This window comes from Pseudophryne corroboree, chromosome 4, assembly GCF_028390025.1.
Source record: "Pseudophryne corroboree isolate aPseCor3 chromosome 4, aPseCor3.hap2, whole genome shotgun sequence".
NCBI lineage: Eukaryota > Metazoa > Chordata > Amphibia > Anura > Myobatrachidae > Pseudophryne > Pseudophryne corroboree.
The window spans coordinates 201601064-201622144 of NC_086447.1; the positions used below are offsets into that span (position 1 = coordinate 201601064).

Consider the following 21081-nt stretch of genomic DNA (forward strand, 5'->3'; position numbering starts at 1 on the left):
GGTTCAGGGATTTTAAATTTAATATGGGTCTGACCGAACCGTCCAGTTTCGGGACTACAAACATGGTCGTGTAATATCCCCTTCCTTGTTGGAGGAGGGGAACCTTGACCACCACCTGTTGAAGATAAAAAAATTTAATTACACATAACACTACCTCCCTTTCCTGGGGAGAAGCTGGTAGGGCTGATTTGAAAAATCGTCGAGGAGGCACCTCTTCGAATTCCAGCTTGTAACCCTGAGAAACAATTTCTATTGCCCAGGGAACCACCTGGGAGTGAACCCAGATGTGGCTGAAATTCCGAAGACGTGCCCCCACTGGGCCGGACTCCGCCAGTGGAGCCCCAGCGTCATGCGTTGGATTTTGTAGAGGCCGGGGAGGACTTTTGTACCTGGGAACTAGCTGTGTTGTGCAGCTTTTTTCCTCTGCCCCTACCTCTGGCAAGAAAGGACGCACCTCGCACTTTCTTGTTTCTTTGTGACCGAAAGGACTGCATTTGATAATGCGGTGATCTCTTATGCTGTGAGGGAATAAAAGGCAAAAAATTTGATTTTCCAGCTGTAGCTGTGGAGACCAGGTCCGAGAGACCTTCCCCAAACAATTCCTCACCCCTCTAAGGTAAAACCTCCATATGCCTTTTTGAGTCGGCATCACCTGTCCATTGCCGTGTTCATAGGACTCTTCTGGCAGAAATCGACATAGCGTTTATTCTAGAACCCAGTAGACTAATGTCTCTTTGAGCATCTCTCATATATAGGACAGCATCTTTTATATGCCCCAGGGTCAATAAAATAGTATCTTTATCTAGGGTATCCATCCCCTCAGATAAGGTATCCGTCCATGCGGCTACAGCACTACACACCCAGGCCGACGCAATTGCCGGTCTGAGTAAGGTACCTGAATGTGTATAAATGGACTTCAGGGTAATCTCCTGTTTGCGGTCAGCAGAATCTTTCAGGGTAGCCGTATCCTGGGACGGGAGGGCTACCTTTTTGGATAAGCGTGTTAATGCTTTGTCCACCCTAGGGGAAGATTCCCATCGTAACCTATCCGTTGACGGGAAAGGATACGCCATAAGAATCCTTTTGAAAATCTGCAGTCTTTTATCTCGTGTGAGGGGGGAAAGGTTACCTCAGGCTTCTTTCCCTTGTACATATGTACCCTCTTGTCAGGGACAGGGGGTTCCTCTGTGATGTGCATATTTCATTGCCATAATCATATATCCAATGGATTTTGCCAATTTTGGCTGTAACTTTGCATCATCGTAATCGACACTTGAGTCAGAATCCGTGTCGGTATCTGTGTCAACAATTTGGGATAGTGGGCGCTTATGAGACCCTGACGGTCCCTGCGACATAGGATCAGGCATGGTCTGAGACCCTGACTGTCCCAAAGCTTCAGCCTTGTCTAATCTTTTGTGCAATGAGTTTACACTAGCATTTAAAACATTCCACATATCCATCTAGTCCGCTGTCGGCGGAGACACCACATTCATTTGCCCCCCGCTCCTCTCTAACATAGCCTTATTCCTCAGACATGTCGACACACGCGTACCGACACACCACACACACAGGGAATGCTCTTTCTGAAGACAGTTCCCCCACAAGGCCCTTTGGAGAGACAGAGAGAGAGTATGCCAGCACACACCCCAGCGCTATATAACCCAGCAATAACACATTAACTTAATGTTTGCCCAGTAGCGCTGCTGTATGTAATTTGCGCCGAATTATGTGCCCCCCCTATCTTTTCAACCCTCTTGTCTACCGTGGTATAAGCAGGGGAGAGTCCGGGGAGCTTCCTCTCAGCGGTACTGTAGAGAAAAAAATGGCGCTGGTAAGTGCTGAGGGAAAGCCCCGCCCCCTCGGCGGTGGGCTTCTGTCCCGCTTAAAATTTAAAATTGGCGGGGGCTCATACATATATACAGTGCCCAGCTGTATACATGTTATATTTTTGCCAAAACAAGGTTTATATTGCTGCCCAGGGCGCCCCCCCCCCCCCCCCTGCGCCCTGCACCCTTACAGTGACCGGAGTATGTGAGGTGTATGGGAGCAATGGCGCACAGCTGCAGTGCTGTGCGTTACCTCAGTGAAGATCATGAAGTCTTCTGCCGCCTCTGAAGTCTTCTTTTCTTCTCATACTCACCTGGCTTCTATCTTCCGGCTCTGCGAGGGGGACGGCGGCGCGGCTTTGGGACGGACAGCGAGGGTGAGATCCTGCGTACCAATCCCTCTGGAGCTAATGGTGTCCAGTAGCCTAAGAAGCAGGACCTTGCAACTCAGAGAGTAGGGCTGCTTCTCTCCCCTCAGTCCCTCGATGCAGGGAGTCTGTTGCCAGCAGTGCTCCCTGAAAATAAAAAACCTAACGAAATACTTTCTGTCAGAAAGCTCAGGAGAGCTCCTGAAAAGCACCCAGTCTCCACTGGGCACAGTATCAAACTGAGGTCTGGAGGAGGAGCATAGAGGGAGGAGCCAGTGCACACCCAGAACTAAAGTCTTTCTTAAAGTGCCCATGTTTCCTGCGGAGCCCGTCTATCCCCATGGTCCTTACGGAGTCCCCAGCATCCTCTAGGACGTTAGAGAAATAAAGTTTCTGAGAGCATTGATTAGGCTTTAGGAAATGCTTTGGGATTTGGGAATGAGAGCTAAGAGAAAGTTGTAGTCTTGTGATGCAACAATTAAGTGATGCCTGCTATATACACTTACTTACTTACTAGTTCAGTTCAGATTTTAGCAAAGTTTATTCCACAACAGTGGAACAATGTGTGTGTCCGTGGTACAGTATATATATTTGAGTACCAATTACAGAATTCAGTCACAATATTAAAGTATCATTTTTATGGGGCACCATTTTTTATTTTTTTGCCTTGGGCTCCATCAATTCAGTTACTCCGCTGCAGCCGGATTAAGAGGCACTAGCAAGAAAGAAAAACTGAGGCAACAAGGTGACCTTGTATGAAAACAATTATTTATTCTTATAATAGTGTCTGTAGAAAATCACAACTGAAAATACATAGTAAAAACAATCACGTAGATAAACAAATGTCCTGCCGTTACACTTTTTTAAAGTTTCATTTTACAAGTAGCAGATCTAACAACATTAAAGGAAGCTTCTATTGTTTAGTTACTTATGTCTAACAATAAAGGGAGTTTGTCTAACCTAAAATATTTAATAGGGCCCAATTTGAATATATTCTGTACACATCTGTAAATCCCCATAAATTAATCCAAATTCTTTGGTTATGTATTAGCCTGTCACCTTGGTACTATACCTTACTATACTGTGAAGTATATGACGCTCTGTTTCTATATCTCCGACCTGCGCCATATTTCTTGTACACCCTATTTGTAGCTTTTTCAGGCACATTTAAATCTAAGTGTGACACACAGATGATGACTTGGGGGTATCCAATTGCTTAAACGGGCAATGGTCAAATTTGGGCTGTCCAATTATAGCCCTTGGATCCGGACCCATGTGTTATTGCGCAAAAAGGGGCTCCTGGGGTTGGTCATTGGGGATAATGTTTTGCCTAGTTGAGGCATGTGACGCATAATCCCCAATAAGTGTCGGCTATGGGGCTAATTGGATACACCCCGAGGGGATCCATTAGCCACGGTAATTCACCATGGCTAATTGGATACCCCCCTTAGTGTTGTTTTGTGCTTCAGATCTCCCATACATCACATAAAAACATAGCAGTATATTACTAAGTTATAGTCTAAAAGCTGTATATGACTGTAATCTCTGTTAAATATTCAAAACCTAAAGGAAAAATATTTTCTATTGCTAGAGAGAGGCTCCTGTAAGGCAAGTGATTAGGACAAACAGTGTGATGCTAATTAAATGGTTTGTATGGTAATTAGCCCGTTTACTATGGTAATGACAGCCACTTTTCTATTGCCACACCCTTGCTCTATGTTAGTGCTGTAGAACAGCGAGAAATGCTAATATAGAACACCCAGTGACAAATAAAAATACTCACTGAGTCTTAGTCGCTGTCCCTTTCCTTGGTGAACCGAGGGACAGGGAGAACTTATTTTGTCTTTGCATTAGGCTTTGAAATGCCTGCAGTTAACAAGAGGACTTGTTAAAAGTTACAGGATGTCCCTAATATGTCTAAAAGAATTTGAGCTTTGTACACACTGCTGCTAAAATAACAACACAGGGGCACTAATTGTAGTAATACATATGTTTGTGTGGGTTTGGGCTTGTAACAACTTTGTCTAGTATAGTTCTTAATCTGAGTTGGTGGTTTTTCCCGAACTGTAGAATGTAGTCTGTAACCAACCGGTATTATCTGCTGTAATGTTTACAGGGTTACTGCAGTTAAACTTCTGCTGAATCAAAAGGAGTACATCCATCAAATGAGATTGTATTTTTATCCCTTGCTATAAATTATTCTTTCTTTCATGTGATGCTTAATCTGCCACATAAGAGAGAATCACATATGATATATTTATGGCATAGACATGTAAAATATGCTTTATGAAAGGAGATTAAAAAACGAATGAAATACTGATCTTCCTATAATTTGATATACAGTACAATCCCAATGACCCGAATGGAGTTTAACAAATAACCAAGTTATGTTCATAGTACAAATAATTTACGCTAAATAAAAGACCTACAGGTCAACTTGTGATTTCCGGCCAGGGTTTCTAGCTACAGGTAGTTTCCGCAGGCAGGACTGGCACAGAGGTCTGGGGTCTCTTATATACCAGGCAAGGAACAGATTAATGAGCAGAGCGCAAGCTCTGTTGTCTACGTTTCAGTTCCTGATCCATCTGCTCCTGTAGTGTGTTCACCTGTAGGAGAGAAGAAATGATTGCCTGGGGTTAGATGAGAAATTTAAACTGTAAAATGAATCTGTCCATACACTAACGATAATGGTTCCAATCTGGTTAATGCACGACAGTTCTGAATGAGTATGAGCGTATGTACAGAAATGATAATTGTCTTGGTAACACAATTTAGGTTGAATAGCATTATGGTGGCCATGCCTCAGCTGTATAATGTAGCAAAAGGAGAGTTATGTTAGACTTACCATTGTTAATTCTCTTTCTGTGAGGTACACTGGGTTCCACAGGGAAACATCGGGGTGTAGAGTGGATCTGGATCCAGAGGCACCAACAGGCAAAGCTTTAGCTGTCCAAGGATGCATAGGGGCCTCCTCTATAACCCCGCCTCCAGGCAATGAGAGCTCTGTTTTGATAACCAGTCCATTGCAGAAGCAGGCAAGAGAGAAGGCAGATGTTGGTCACATAACAACACAATCTTACGACAGGAGAAGGTACCAGTGGCTAATGCCATACAAACCCAAAGAAGCTAGATGCGTCAGGGTGGGCGCCCTGTGGAACCCAATGTACCTTGCACAAAGAGAGTTAACAATAGTAAGTCTACCATAACTCTCCTTTTCTGCAGCAGGCTACATTGGTTTCCACAGGGAAACATCGGGGATGTCCTAAAGCAGTTCCTCAAGGGAGGGGATGCGCCTAAGCAGATGTGAGAATCCGGCGTCCAAAGGAAGCATCCTGGGGGCGAAGGTATCAAAGGCATAGAACCTAAGAAACGTGTTCACAGAGGACCACGCAGCCGCCTTGCACAACTGTTCTGCGGACACGCCACGGAGAGCCGCCCAAGAAGGTCCAACAGACCGGGTAGAATGGGCCTTAATCACAGCAGGAGCTGAAAGTCCAGCCTGCGCATAAGCATGTGCAATCACCATTCTAATCCATCTGGCCAAGGTTTGCTTATTCGCCGGCCAGCTACGTTTGTGGAATCCAAACAGGACAAAACAGATAAAGGCCGGGACCACAATCTCTTGGTTCAGGTGAAAAGATGACACCACCTTAGGTAAGTAACCGGGCCTGGTTCGGAGAACCGCCCTGTCACGGTGGAAAATCAGAATGGGCGGATGACAGGACAAATCACCTAAGTCCGAGACCCTTCTTGCGGAAGCAATAGTCAGCAAGAATAGGACCTTGGCTGTGAGCCATTTGAGGTCCACCGATTCAAGAGGTTCGAAGGGAGACTCTTGAAGGGCTTTCAATACAATAGACAGGTCCAATGGAGCCACTGGAGAGTCATAGGGAGGCTGAATACATAGAACACCCTGAGTGAATGTATGAACATCAGGTATAGAGGCAATCTTGCGCTGAAACCCTACCGACAAGGCCGAAATGTGAACCTTGAGGGAGGCCAGACGCAGACCTAAGTCTAAGCCTCTTTGTAGAAAAGCCAGAATTCTGGAAGTTCTGAATCAGTAAGCGTCATAATTCTTATCAGCACACCAGGTGAAGTAAGAATGCCAAACCCTGTAATAAATCCGGGCAGAGGCCAGTTTGCGAGCCTTCAGCAAAGTCTGAATGACCGCCTCAGTAAATCCTTTGGCCTTTAGAAGTGATGCTTCAAGAGCCACGCCATCAAAGCCAGTCTGGCCAGGTCCGGGTAGAGACAAGGGCCCTGTATGAGGAGGTCTCGACGCTGAGAAAGTAGAAGGGGATGCTCTGTCGATAGACCCTGCATGTCTGGGAACCAATGCCATCTGGGCCAAGCCGGAGCAACTAGAATTAGCATTCCTCCTTCTTGTTGAACTTCTGCAGTACTCTGGGCAGGAGTGACACCAGAGGAAACATGTAAGGCAGCTGAAAGTTCCACGGAACTGCCAGTGCATCCACGCGTGCTGCCTGAGGATCCCTGGTCCTTGATCCGAAGACCGGAACCTTGTGATGTCGATACACCATGAGGTCCACGTCTGGCAGACCCCATCTGTCTACCAGGAGTTGGAAGACTTTGGGATGAAGGCTCCACTCTCCAGAGTGAACGTCCTGGCGACTGAGGAAGTCCGCTTCCCAGTTCAGGACGCCTGGAATAAACACTGCCGATAGAGCAGGTACATAGGATTTTGGACACCTCCAACATTGCTATGTGGCTTCGAGTGCCGCCCTGATAGTTTATGTAAGCCACTGTGGTGTCATTGTCTGATTGTACCTGAACAGGCCTGTTCCGTACCAGAGGCAGGGCGAGAGACACTGCCCTCAGCTCCAGAATATTGATCGGAAGTAGCGATTCTTTTTTGGTCCAATGACCCTGATTGACCCTGTTGCTCTAACACCACTCCCCATCCCCGCAGACTGGAGTCCGTTGTCAGTATGACCCAGTTGGAGATCCAGAAAGGACTGCCCCTGCTCAATTTCTGGTCCTGGATCCACCAGGCAGCGACAGACGAACCTCCGGAGTCAAAGCGACCATTTGGTATCTTATCCGATGAGGTAGGCCGTCCCACTTGGAGAGGATCAACCGTTGCAGAGGACGAGAGTGAAATTGAGCGTACTCTACCATGTTGAAGGTCAATACCATCAGGCCAAGTTCTTGCATTGCTGAGTGTATTGACACTCTGGGGCGGTGAAGGAAGCGCTTATCCTGTCCTGAAGTTTCAGGACTTTGTCTGGAGACAGGAACAGTCTCTGACTGTGTGTATCCATGAGTGCCCCTCGGTGCACTATGCTCTGAGCTGGGACCAGCGAGGACTTTTTCCAATTTATTAGCCACCCGTGGGCTTGTAGGATGACTCCCGTACTTGGATGACTTACTGATTCTGACAACTGATGGTGACCATCAGTTGTCAGAATCAGTAAGTCATCCAAGTACGGGAGGATTCAGATTCTCTGGCGACGGAGGTGGGCCGTCATAACGGCCATGACCTTGGTGAAGATCCGAGGAGCCGTAGCCAGTCCAAACGGCAGAGCCTGGAATTGGTAGTGAAGGTCGCCAATAGCAAACCACAGGAACTGCTGATGTGAGATGGCAATAGGAATATGAAGATATGCATCCTGTATATCCAGGGATACCATATAGTCTCCGGGTTCCATAGCCAGCATTATTGAGCGCAGTGTTTCCATACGAAACTTGGACACTCTCACAAACTTGTTCAAAGATTTGAGGTTGAGTATAGGCCAGTAGGACCCATTGGGTTTCAGGACAAGAAACAGGGTCGAGTAATAACCTCTGCCCCTCTGGGGGTGAGGAACCGGCACAACCACTCCCATGCTCAGGAGGGAACTTAGAACTGTTTGTAGAGCCTGCGCTTTCAACGGATCCGACGGAAGAGCAGTTGTGCAGAACTGGTGAGGGGGACGTCTCTTGAATCAGACAGCGTACTCGAGAGAGACAAATTCCAGTACCCAAGTGTCTGAAGTGGTCGTGAGCCAGACCTGGATAAACTGTAGAAGTTGGCTTCCCACCCTGGGATCCCCCAGGGGGAGGCCCACCCCGTCATGCAGGAAGCTTGTCATGTTTGGTAGCAGGCTGATGGGCTGCCCAGGACAGCTTCACCTTGGGCTTGGAGGTTTTGGAAACGCGAGATTGTCTAGGGTATGTCTGACCTTTCACTTTCCCTTGAGGTCGAAAGGAACGAAAAGTGGTACTTTTCGCCTTCTGAGAAGGATTACCAGTAGGGAGAAAAGCTGTCTTAGCAGCTGCCAGTTCAGACACAATTTTATTTAGGTCTTCCTCAAACAAAATGTCCCCAGTAAAGTGGAGGACTTCCAAAGTCTTCTTGGAGTCCAAGTCCACTTTCCACGACTTCAACCAAAGTATGCGGCGTGCCAGGCCAGACGTAGTCGACGCCTTGGCTGCCAATACTCCCGCCTCAGAGGACGCTTATTGAATGTAATAAGAAGCGGTTGTAATATGAGGCAGGTATTGTCTGGCATTTTCAGAGATCTCCTTGGGCAGCTCTTCCTCTAATGCCTGAACCCACGCTTCAATACCTTTTGCAGCCCAAGAGGCAGCTATAGTGGGTCTAAGAATAGCCTCTGTTAGAGAATATACAGATTTCAGGCATCCCTCAACACGCTTATCTGTCGGATCCCTCAGTGAGGTGACAGGCAGAGTGGATAACACCACTAGGTGGGTGGCATGAGAATCCACCTGATTTGCAGGATATGCTTAAGAGCAACCACCAGGGCAGGGATATCTATCAATAAGGGAGATTCCGTATGCTACCCCTCCTCTTCAGATGAGATATCAGAGAGGTTTGTAGACTGTGAGGAGGAAGCAGCCCGCTTAGAGGGACCAGGAACATGGGAGTGACCCGAGGTAGATTTCTGTCTAGCCAGGGACTGGTGTAGTTGTTGCAGTTGGTTAGACATATTTCTGCCCAAGGCAGATTAACCATGGGCACAATTTTTGGGGGTAATGGCACAGGCGGCCCCATAGGGGGCGCAAGGCGCTCCACCAGAGTACCCAGCAGGGTAGTGAATGCTGCCCATGGAGGCTCCTGCCTAGGTGCAGGGGCTGCGGACTGACTGAGAGGTGCATGGCACGCGGTACAGAGACTCTCATGCAATAATTCCCACTCTGATAAATACGCGGAGCATGCTCTGCATGTTGCAGGAGCTTCCGCAAATTTGCTGCCCTTTTTGTTAGACATTGCACAATGTAAACAATTGGACTTACACAGTACGATTATATAGCCAGACAAATACAATAACCTGTGAAATAAAATGACAGGGTATAATGTGACTGTAACACAGGAGTAATATTCTTATATACAGATGGGTCATCCGTTATATTTGCTAACTGAGTCGTCAGTCGCGATCGGGCATACGCAGCGTGCCTGGGCGCAAGGAGGCGCGCCTAGTCGAAGGGAGGCGCACAGAGCATTTGGCCTTACCTTTGAGTGCAATACCTAAGATCATCCACCAGATGTCGCTTTTTAAAATCACCAATGCGCATGCGTGTGGTCTCCATTAAAATACAATACTGAACTACAGCGTAAGAACTACTTTACTGGTGCGTCTCATTATGCTACATTATGCTACAGTATGTCATACAGTATGTAACAGTATATACAGTACAGATGCAAATAGTACAGCATATACAGATGCAAACGAACGTGTTACAGATACAGTATGGTCTATTGATGTTAGGGATATGTGAGCGTCCAAATCCCGTAGTATTAAGTATAATGGGGAGAGATAAAAGCTCCTCCCTAAGTTCCTGGATGCCAAATCACTGTGTGAATAGTTTATACAGACGCAAATTAACGTTTTAAAACACTTGTGTATGTAGACGCAACTAATGTGTGAAAGGAATAATGTAGCTCATTGACTTTACAGTATGTACAGTGCACTAAATGAGCGTCCGAGTCCCCTAACGGCATAAACGAACATAGAAAGTTTAATCTTTCTATGTATAATGGAGAGAGATAAAAGCTCCTCCCTAAGTTCCTGGATGCCAAATCACTGTCCTTAGTATCTCTGTACAGTATGTTCTATTAGGGTACTAATTAGCTGTTCATGTTAATTAGCTGTTCACTAAAAACCCTGATTTATGTGAAACCTGTGTGCACCCTTCCATTGAATGTTTTACAATGGATTACACAGGAAAAAATAATAATAAAGTGAATGTCAAGGGGGAAAAAAAAATAAGAATTTACTTACCGATAATTCTATTTCTCATAGTCCGTAGTGGATGCTGGGGACTCCGTAAGGACCATGGGGGATAGCGGCTCCGCAGGAGACTGGGCACATCTAAAGAAAGCTTTAGGACTAACTGGTGTGCACTGGCTCCTCCCCCTATGACCCTCCTCCAAGCCTCAGTTAGGATACTGTGCCCGGACGAGCGTACACAATAAGGAAGGATTTTGAATTCCGGGTAAGACTCATACCAGCCACACCAATCACACCGTATAACTTGTGATCTGAACCCAGTTAACAGTATGATAACAGAGGAGCCTCTGAAAAGATGGCTCCCAACAATAATAACCCGATTTTTGTAACAATAACTATGTACAAGTATTGCAGACAATCCGCACTTGGGATGGGCGCCCAGCATCCACTACGGACTATGAGAAATAGAATTATCGGTAAGTAAATTCTTATTTTCTCTAACGTCCTAAGTGGATGCTGGGGACTCCGTAAGGACCATGGGGATTATACCAAAGCTCCCAAACGGGCGGGAGAGTGCGGATGACTCTGCAGCACCGAATGAGAGAACTCCAGGTCCTCCTCAGCCAGGGTATCAAATTTGTAGAATTTAGCAAACATGTTTGCCCCTGACCAAGTAGCTGCTCGGCAAAGTTGTAAAGCCGAGACCCCTCGGGCAGCCGCCCAAGATGAGCCCACTTTCCTTGTGGAACGGGCTTTTACAGATTTGAGCTGTGGCAGGCCTGCCACAGAATGTGCAAGCTGAATTGTACTACAAATCCAACGAGCAATAGTCTGCTTAGAAGCAGGAGCACCCAGCATGTTGGGTGCATACAGGATAAACAGCGAGTCAGATTTCCTGACTCCAGCCGTCCTGGAAACATATTTTCAGGGCCCTGACAACATCCAGCAACTTGGATTCCTCCAAGTCCCTAGTAGCCGCAGGCACCACAATAGGTTGGTTCAGGTGAAAACGCTGGAACCACCTTAGGGAGAAACTGAGGACGAGTACTCAATTCCCCCTCTCCGAATGGAAAATCAGATAAGGGCTTTTACAGGATAAAGCCGCCAATTCTGACACGCGCCTGGCCCAGGCCAGGGCCAACAGCATGACCACTTTCCATGTGAGATATTTTAACTCCACAGATTTAAGTGGTTCAAACCAATGTGACTTTTGGAACCCAAACTACATTGAGATCCCAAATTGCCACTGGAGGCACAAAAGGAGGCTGTATATGCAGTACCCCTTTTACAAACGTCTAAACTTCAGGGACTGAAGCTAGTTCTTTTTTGGAAGAAAATTGACAGGGCCGAAATCTGAACCTTAATGGACCCCAATTTCAGGCCCATAGACTCTCCTGTTTGCAGGAAATGTAGGAATCGACCCAGTTGAATTTCCTCCGTCGGGCCTTACTGGCCTCGCACTACGCAACATATTTTCGCCAATTGCGGTGATAATGTTTTTGCGGTTACATCCTTCCTGGCTTTTGATCAGGATAGGGATGACTTCATCCGGAATGCCTTTTTTCCTTCAGGATCCGGTGTTCAACCGCCATGCCGTCAAACGCAGCCGCGGTAAGTCTTGGAACAGACAGGGTCCTTGCTGGAGCAGGTCCCTTCTTAGAGGTAGAGGCCACGGATCCTCCGTGAGCCTCTCTTGAAGTTCCGGTTACCAAGTCCTTCTTGGCCAATCCGGAGCCACGAATATAGTGCTTTCTCCTCTCCATCTTATCAATCTCAGTACCTTGGGTATGAGAGGCAGAGGAGGGAACACATACACTGACTGGTACACCCACTGTGTTACCAGAGCGTCTACAACTATTGCCTGAGGGTCTCTTGACCTGGCGCAATACCTGTCGAGTTTTTTAATCATGTGGACGACTTCTGGGTGAAGTCCCCACTCTCCCGGGTGGAGGTCGTGCTGAGGAAGTCTGCTTCCCAGTTGTCCACTCCCGGAATGAATACTGTTGACAGTGCTATCACATGATTTTCCGCCCAGCGAAGAATCCTTGCAGCTTCTTCCATTGCCCTCCTGCTTCTTGTGCCACCCTGTCTGTTTACGTGGGTGACTGCCATGATGTTGTCCGACTGGATCAACACCGGCTGACCTTGAAGCAGAGGTCTCGCTAAGCTTAGAGCATTGTAAATGGTCCTTAGCTTCAGGATATTTATGTGAAGTGATGTATCCAGGCTTGACCCTAAGCCCTGGATATTCCTTCCCTGTGTGACTGCTCCCCAGCCTCGCAGGCTGGCATCCGTGGTCACCAGGACCCAGTCCTGAATGCCGAATCTGCGGCCCTCTAGAAGATGAGCACTCTGCAACCACTACAGGATGGATACCCTTGTCCTTGGCGACAGGGTTATCCGCTGATGCATCTGAAAATGCGACCCGGACCATTTGTCCAGTAGGTTCCACTGGAAAGTTCTTGCGTGGAATCTAACGAATGGGATTGCTTCGTAGGAAGCCACCATTTTTACCCAGAACCCTTGTGCATTGATGCACTGAGACTTGGTTCGGTTTTAGGAAGTTCCTGATTAGCTCGGATAACTCCCTGGCTTTCTCTTCCGGGAGAAACACCTTTTTTCTGGACTGTGTCCAGGATCATCCCTAGGAAACAGAAGACAAGTCGTCGGAACCAGCTGCGATTTTGGAATATTGAGAATCCAATCGTGCTGCCGCAACACTACCTGAGATAGTGCTACACCGACCTCCAACTGTTCCCTGGATCTTACCCGTATCAGGGAATCGTCCAAGTAAGGGATAACTAAAATTCCCTTCCTTCGAAGGGATATCATTTCGTCCATTACCTTGGTAAAGACCCGGGGTGCCGTGGACCATCCCTACGGCAGCGTCTGAACTGATAGTGACAGTTCTGTACCATAACCTGAGGTACCCTTGGTGAGAAGGGTAAATTTTGACATGAAGGTAAGCATCCTTGATGTCCCGAGACATCATGTAGTCCCCTTCTTCCAGGTTCGCAATCACTGCTCTGAGTGACTCAATCTTGAATTTGAACCTCTGTATGTAAGTGTTCAAAGATTTTAGATTTTAGATTTAGAATCGGTCTCACCGAGCCGTCTGGCTTCGGTACCACAATAGTGTGGAATGATACCCCGTTCCCTGTTGCAGTAGGGGTACCTCGATTATCACCTGCTGGGAATACAGCTTGTGAATGGCTTCCAAAACTGCCTCCCTGTCAGAGGGAGACGTCGGTAAAGCCGACTTTTGGAAACGGCGAGGGGGAGACGTCTCGAATTCCAATATGTACCCCTGAGATATTACCTGAAGGATCCAGGGGTCTACTTGCGAGTGAGCCCACTGCACACTGAAATTCATTGAGAACGGGCCCCCACCGTGCCTGAGCTTGTAAAGCCCTAGCGTCATACTGAGGGCTTGGCAGAGGCGGGAAAGGGTTTCTGTTCCTGGGAACTGGCTGATCTCTACAGCCTTTTTCCTCTCCCTCTGTCACGAGCAGAAAAGAGGAACCTTTTGTCCGCTTGCCAAAAAAGGACTGCGCCTGATAATACGGCGTCTTATTTTGAGAGGCGACCTGGGGTACAAACGTGGATTTCCCAGCTGTTGCCGTGGCCACCAGGTCTAAAAGACCGACCCCAAATGTCCCCTTTCAAAGGCAATACTTCCAAATGCCGTTTGGAATCCGCATCACCTGACCATTTTACTGGTAGACTTGGACAACGCACTTATACTTGATGCCAGTCGGCAATTATTCCGCTGTGCATCATGCATATATAGAAATGCATCTTTTAAATGCTCTATAGGCAATAATATACTATCCTTATCTAGGATATCAATATTTCCAGTCAGGGAATCCGACCATGCCAACCCAGCACTGCACCTCCAGGCTGAGGCGATAGCTGGTCGCAGTATAACACCAGTATGTGTGTAAATACCTTTTTGGATACCCTCCTGCTTTCCATCAGCAGGATCCTTAAGGGCGGCCATCTCATGAGAGGGTAGAGCCCTTGTTCTTACAAGTGTGTGAGCGCCTTATCCCCCCTAGGGGGTGTTTCCCAACGCACCCTAACCTCTGGCGGGAAAGGGTATGCAGCCAATACTTTTTAAGAAATTTGTTATCGGGGGGAAACCCACGCATCATCACACACCTCATTTTATTTCTCAGATTCAGGAAAACTACAGGTAGTTTTTCCCTCACCGAACATAATACCCCTTTTTTGTGGTACTCGTATTATCGGAAATGTATAAAAACATTTTCCATTGTCTCAATCATGTAACGTGTGGCCCTACTGGAAATCACGGCTGTCTCTTCACCGTCGACACAGGAGTCAGTATCCGTGTGGCCGCTTTAGAGCCCCTGACGGCCTATGAGACGTCTGGACAGGCACAAGCTGAGTAGCCGGCTGTCTTATGTCAACCACTGTTTTTTTATATAGAGCTGACACTGTCACGTAATTTTCAACAGTACATCCACTCAGGTGTCGACCCCCTAGGGGGTGACATCACTGTTACAGACACTCTGCTCCGTCTCCACATCATTTTTCTCCTCATACATGTCGACACAAACGTACCGACACACAGCACACACACAGGGAATGCTCTGATAGAGGACAGGACCCCACTAGCCCTTTGGGGAGACAGAGGGAGAGTATGCCAGCACACACCAGAGCGCTATATATATACAGGGATAACCTTATATAAGTGTTTTTCCCCTTATAGCTGCTGTATGTTTTAATACTGCGCCTAATTAGTGCCCCCCTCTCTTTTTTCTGTAGTGTAGTGACTGCAGGGAAGAGCAGGGAGCTTCCCTCCAACTGAGCTGTGAGGGAAAATGGCGCCAGTGTGCTGAGGAGATAGGCTCCGCCCCCTTTACGGCGGCCTTATCTCCCGGTTTTTTGTATATTCTGGCAGGGGTTAAATGCATCCATATAGCCCAGGAGCTATATGTGATGTATTTTTTGCCATGTAAGGTATTTCTGTCATGTTTTATTGCGTCTCAGGGCGCCCCCCCCAGCGCCCTGCACCCTCAGTGACCGGAGTATGAAGTGTGCTGAGAGCAATGGCGCACAGCTGCAGTGCTGTGCGCTACCTTATTGAAGACAGGAACGTCTTCTGCCGCCGATTTTTCCGGGCCTCTTCGCTCTTCTGACTCTGTAAGGGGGCCGGCGGCGCGGCTCCGGGACCCATCCAGGCTGGACCTGTGATCGTCCCTCTGGAGCTAATGTCCAGTAGCCAAGAAGCCCAATCCACTCTGCACGCAGGTGAGTTCGCTTCTTCTCCCCTTAGTCCCTCGATGCAGTGAGCCTGTTGCCAGCAGGTCTCACTGAAAATAACAAACCTAAACTAAAACTTTCACTAAGAAGCTCAGGAGAGCCCCTAGTGTGCACCCTTCTCGTCGGGCACAGAAATCTAACTGAGGCTTGGAGGAGGGTCATAGGGGGAGGAGCCAGTGCACACCAGTTAGTCCTAAAGCTTTCTTTAGATGTGCCCAGTCTCCTGCGGAGCCGCTATCCCCCATGGTCCTTACGGAGTCCCCAGCATCCACTTAGGACGTTAGAGAAATATAGATTGGCACTTTGGGAATCGAACCCGGGACCCTCAGCGTGGAAGGTGGGAGCCTTCACCGCTAGCCTACGTCACTGCATGGAAGATACACAAGTTCATTGGTGTTCATTTATGCCGTTAGGGGACTGGGACATAACATACATAGTAACATAGTATCTAAGGTTGAAAAAAGACAATTGTCCATCGGGTTCAACCTATTTGTGGTCTCCTATGCACGATTATTTTGTATAAAATTTTGACTGAAGTTGCTGACTGCCGTTCCGATTAACCCCTCTTTTTTATAATAACCATAGTGCGTGACTATGCCCCGTAAGCCTGGATATCCTTATCCATTAGGAATTTATCTAACCCATTCTTAAAGGTGTTGACTGAGTTGGCCATTACAACTCCCTCAGGCAGGGAATTCCAAACACGTATCGTCCTTACCGTAAAAAAGCCTTTACGCCGTATTGTGTGGAATCTCCTCTCCTCTAACCTGAGCGAGTGTCCACGAGTTCTCTGTGTTGATCTAACCAAAAACAGGTCCTGCGCAAGATCTGTATATTGTCCCCTTATGTATTTGTAAATGTTGATCATGTCCCCTCTTAATCTCCTCTTTTCCAGTGTAAACATGCATAGTCTTGCAAGCCTTTCCTCGTATTCCAGCGTCTCCATACCCTTAATTAGTTTGGTCGCCCGCCTTTGAACCTTTTCTAGCTCCAGGATATCCTTTTTGTAGTAAGGTGCCCAGAATTGTACACAGTATTCAAGGTGTGGCCTCACAAGTGATTTATATAACGGGAGTATAATACTCTCGTCCCTAGCATCAATTCCCCGTTTTATGCATGCTAATATCTTATTAGCCTTCTTTGCTGCAGTCCTACTTTGGGTACTACTGCTTAGTTTGCTATCTATGAGGACACCTAAGTCCTTTTCCAGTACAGAATCCCCTAATTTTACCCCATTTAGTAGGTAGGTGTTATTTTTGTTCTTGTTACTACAGTGCATTACCTTACACTTGTCTGTATTGAAGCACATTCTCCATTTCACTGCCCAAGCTTCTAATTTAACTAAGTCATTCTGAAGCGACTCAGCATCCCCCTCCGCATTTATAACTTTACACAATTTGGTATCATCTGTAAAAATTGACACCATGCTCTCTAGACCTTCTGTTAGGTCGTTAATGAAAATATTGAACAATAGCGGTCCTAATACTGAGCCTTGTGGCACACCACTTAGCACTTCAGTCCAAGTTGAAAAAGATCCATTAACCACAACGCGCTGCTCCCTATTATCTAACCAGTTTTTGACCCAAGTGCATATTGTGCTTCCTAGCCCTGATTCTTGTAGCTTGTAGATAAGTCTCATGTGTGGTACAGTATCGAACGCTTTGGCAAAATCTAAAAAGATTACAGCCACCTCTTTACCCTGATCTAGGTTTGCGCTTACTGTTTCATAAAAGCCAAGTAAGTTGGTTTGACAGGATCTGTCCTTCATAAACCCATGCTGATTCCTTTTAATGACCTTATTGACTTCAAGGAACTTCTGAATACTATCTCTTAGAATACCTTCCAATACTTTCCCCACTATAGATGTAAGACTAACTGGTCTATAATTACCTGGTTCAGCTTTAATTCCCTTTTTGAATATAGGCACTACTTCCGCAATACGCCAGTCTTTGGGAACCATACCTGATATTACTGAATCCTTAAAGATCAAAAATAGCGGTTTTGCAAGTTCAGAATGAAGCTCCATTAGAACCCTTGGGTGAATACCATCGGGACCTGGTGACTTATTAATCTTTAAATGTTTTAATCGGTCACAGACTACTTCCTCGCTTAAATAAATACCTATCAGTGGGATATTCTCATTATTGAGATTATATGTTAGTCCATGAATTGGGTCCTCTCTAGTAAATACTGTTGAAAAAAACTCATTTAGTGTGTCCGCTATGTCATTATCATTTTTGCTTAAGACTCCCAACTTGTCTTTTAAAGGGCCTATACTCTCCTCCTTTAATCTCTTGCTATTAATGTATTTAAATAATTTTTTGGGATTCGCTTTGCTTTCCTTTGCTACTAGTTTTTCAGTTTCTACTTTAGCCGCTCTTATTTCCTTTTTGCATATTTTGTTACATTCCTTATAGTGCTGAAATGACTCTGCTTCCCCGTCAGATTTGTATATTTTAAATGCTCGCCTTTTCTTGCCCATAAGTTCCTTAATCTTTTTGTTAAGCCACATCGGTTTATGATTTTTATTCCTTTTTTGCTGCTCGTTTAGTGCTCTGTACATACTGTAAAGTCAATGAGCTACATTATTCCTTTCACAGATTAGTTGCGTCTGCATACACAAGTGTTCACACATTAGTTGCGTCTGCATACACAAGTGTTTTAACACGTTCGTTTGCATCTGAATAAACTCTATTTTACATTTTTTTTTACTCTCTCCATCTGACCATTGGTCACCATCTGTGTGTACACTATGTAGTACCGGACTGTATATTAACATTACAGTCGTCACTGACCATTTGCCAGAGCTTGTACTGTAGATCAATCTGCGGCTATTCAAACTAAAGTACTGAATTAGTGGAGCATTAGCCACCCAGTGGTGGAGATGTGTATTGCATGCTGAGTATCTAGTTGCGCCTCTACGCGTCTGTCTGTGATTAAACTCAGTAACCTAAGCTATCGCCTAGGCGTGACTAAACCTCCGTCTAGGCACAGAAACAGTCAAGATAATGGAGGATCCATCTGTAGGTATATAGATAAACTCTGTGCACAACTATATTGTTTGACCGAAATGCACCTAGCTCAGGGTGCAGAATATAGTGACAGTAATATCTGGGAAACACTGAAAGTGAAACCGCACAGCAGATACAGGCACAGTCACAAGCAATGCAGAAATTATATACAATAATGCTGCACTGGACAGCGCGGCCTCAGACCGGAGGATAAAACAGAATAGTCACACAATATACTCTGCAATGTACACCTTTTCTCAGCTAACGCTGTCTCTAAGACATGTAGGATACTCAAGTGAATGTAAAGACACAGCGCTGTACATAGGTGGCTTTACATGGGAGACCTTGCCCAGCAATCCCGGAGACCTTCTGCTGCTATGCTGTTAAGATGGCGCCCAGAGTCTCTGTGATGGAGTGAGGGAGAGTGAGGGAGAGTGAGGCAGCTCCAGAGCTGGAAATCTGCAGGAGATGGTGCCCTGGGCTGGGGGAGGGGCTATAGGTCAAGTGCCGCTTCCCCTATGCTGGATTTCCATCCCAGGTATATGGAGCCCCATTAAACTGGTGTTAATACACTTGACCTGTGCTCCGATGCCCTGGTTGTCTAGTGGGGTCCCTGCCCAGTGACAGTGTCCACGCCAGTGCTGCGGTCCGTCTCCATAGACCGCAGACAGATCCCGCCTAGGAGACCCTCTTACCTCCTCCCCGTAGCAGCCACGTGATCCAGGAGAGCAGTCTGCGCCTGCGTCTAAGACGGGACGCCTCCGCCGCAGGTACCTGGGAACCAGGCCAAAGGGAGTGTGCGGCGCCGCTTGGGAGGTGATGGAGCTGCAGCACTGAATGTCACACTGACAGACAGTGTTGCCTGCTCAAATAGCAAAGTCAATTTCTGTCAGATGAAAAGCTTTCAGGGCTGCGCTGTTCAGTGACCTGCGGCTGCAGGCACCGACTCAAAACTGAGCTCTCAGTGCCTGGAGGCGGAGTTATAGAGGAGGCCCCTATGCATCCTGGGACAGCTAAAGCTTTGCCTGTTGGTGCCTCTCTCTGGATCGAGATCCACTCTACACCCCAATGTTTCCCTGTGGAAACCAATGTAACCTGCTGCAGAAATTACAGCTTTGTATAGGTGTGTGTGTGTGTGTGTGTAGTTTCCTAATCTGTGATGATGAGAGCAGTGGCATACTAAAACTTCTGCCGCCTACTCACGTACCAAGTAAGGTATGTATGACCAAGCCTCGTTCTGACCAATTCTCAGTGCGCTGTAAAACACCAGATCACACACTATAAATCAAGTTAACTTACTATCTGCACTACAGAAACTAGGACTGACCAAAAAAGGGACTGTTGGAAAGTAGAAATATATGAAAAAGAAGTACAATTCATATGTCATAACTTTACGAATTAAACAATGTTATAAATGTATCCTGGCACATTTACAGATGTGTCCTCACACATCATTGCTGCAGAGGTGCCAAACTGCCCCTCTCGGCGCACCAAGCCCTGTAAGACTCTGCTAACATTGAGTGTCTTTTTTTTAATTTTTATACAGAAAAGACATCTTAGTAGCAATGTGATTAGGACACCCCAGGAGACTATGCTGATTAATTTGATATGTAGCACTTACATATCTGTGTGCAACCGAGTCTGAATGTGTATATGAAGTGCTACGATGCAGCAGCTGCAGTTTATTTACATGCCATGTTCCACTGTGCTTCATATATACACTCAGTAGTGTCAAAGTCGAAAAATATTGCAGTACACACATCACGTACAAACAACACACACATGCCCGCTGCGCGTGCACTTGTTCCGCCGTGCGTGCACATATCCGCAATTTGCGTATGATCGCTCTTGCGGTCCTGCGCGTGGTATGGGTATTTACGGCGGAGTTTGTGAATGCATGGAGGGCTATCGAAACATTACATATTTAATCCAAATAGTGCACATTGTACACATAGTCCCCCTGCATCACATCAGAAAGTTATAGCTGTTTAAATGATTCCAGAACAAAGGGATTCACCTTTACAGGATAGGAGGGGACAGACTAAGGTTATAAGGTTATAAGGTGGTGTTTGGTATCCAGCTGTAGGGTATTTTAAGGGTAACATTCCGGTGTTGGTTTGCGGAAGATCGCATGTTCCTGAGGATAGTTATGTGCAGAAGCAGAATATAGGTTTAAACTGTATTTACTGTATATTATGTATGCTGCGGGAATCCAGAGGAGACCACCCACAAGAGCAGTTGGGAAAGACATCGCCTACCTTTTCAAATCAACCTATGACCTCTCCTGTACTGTAAAAGTGCAATCCTGTGTCCAATGGACAAAGGGATTACAGTATCCATTGTATTGCTTTTAGAAGAATTGTATAAATAAAGCCTGCTGCAGCCTGGCCAGACA

At 46.5% G+C, this 21081-nt stretch overlaps 1 protein-coding gene across 6 annotated transcripts in view; it reads right to left on the reverse strand.

Annotated features, from left to right (window-relative positions):
* Nucleotides 1-2945: 2945 nt before the first annotated feature.
* CROCC2 (ciliary rootlet coiled-coil, rootletin family member 2) overlaps nt 2946-21081 on the reverse strand; it is a 468757-nt gene continuing 450621 nt past the window's right edge. For 5 of the 6 annotated variants that reach the window (XM_063915774.1, XM_063915775.1, XM_063915776.1 and 2 more), the window contains 2 exons: nt 19894-19942; nt 2946-4800 (listed from right to left, as the gene is read on the reverse strand). In XM_063915774.1, the coding sequence (XP_063771844.1) occupies nt 4757-4800; nt 19894-19942 (93 nt within the window). In that variant the 3' untranslated portion in view covers nt 2946-4756. The remainder of the gene's footprint in view (nt 4801-19893; nt 19943-21081) is intronic. The other variant, XM_063915773.1, reaches the window with a different exon arrangement.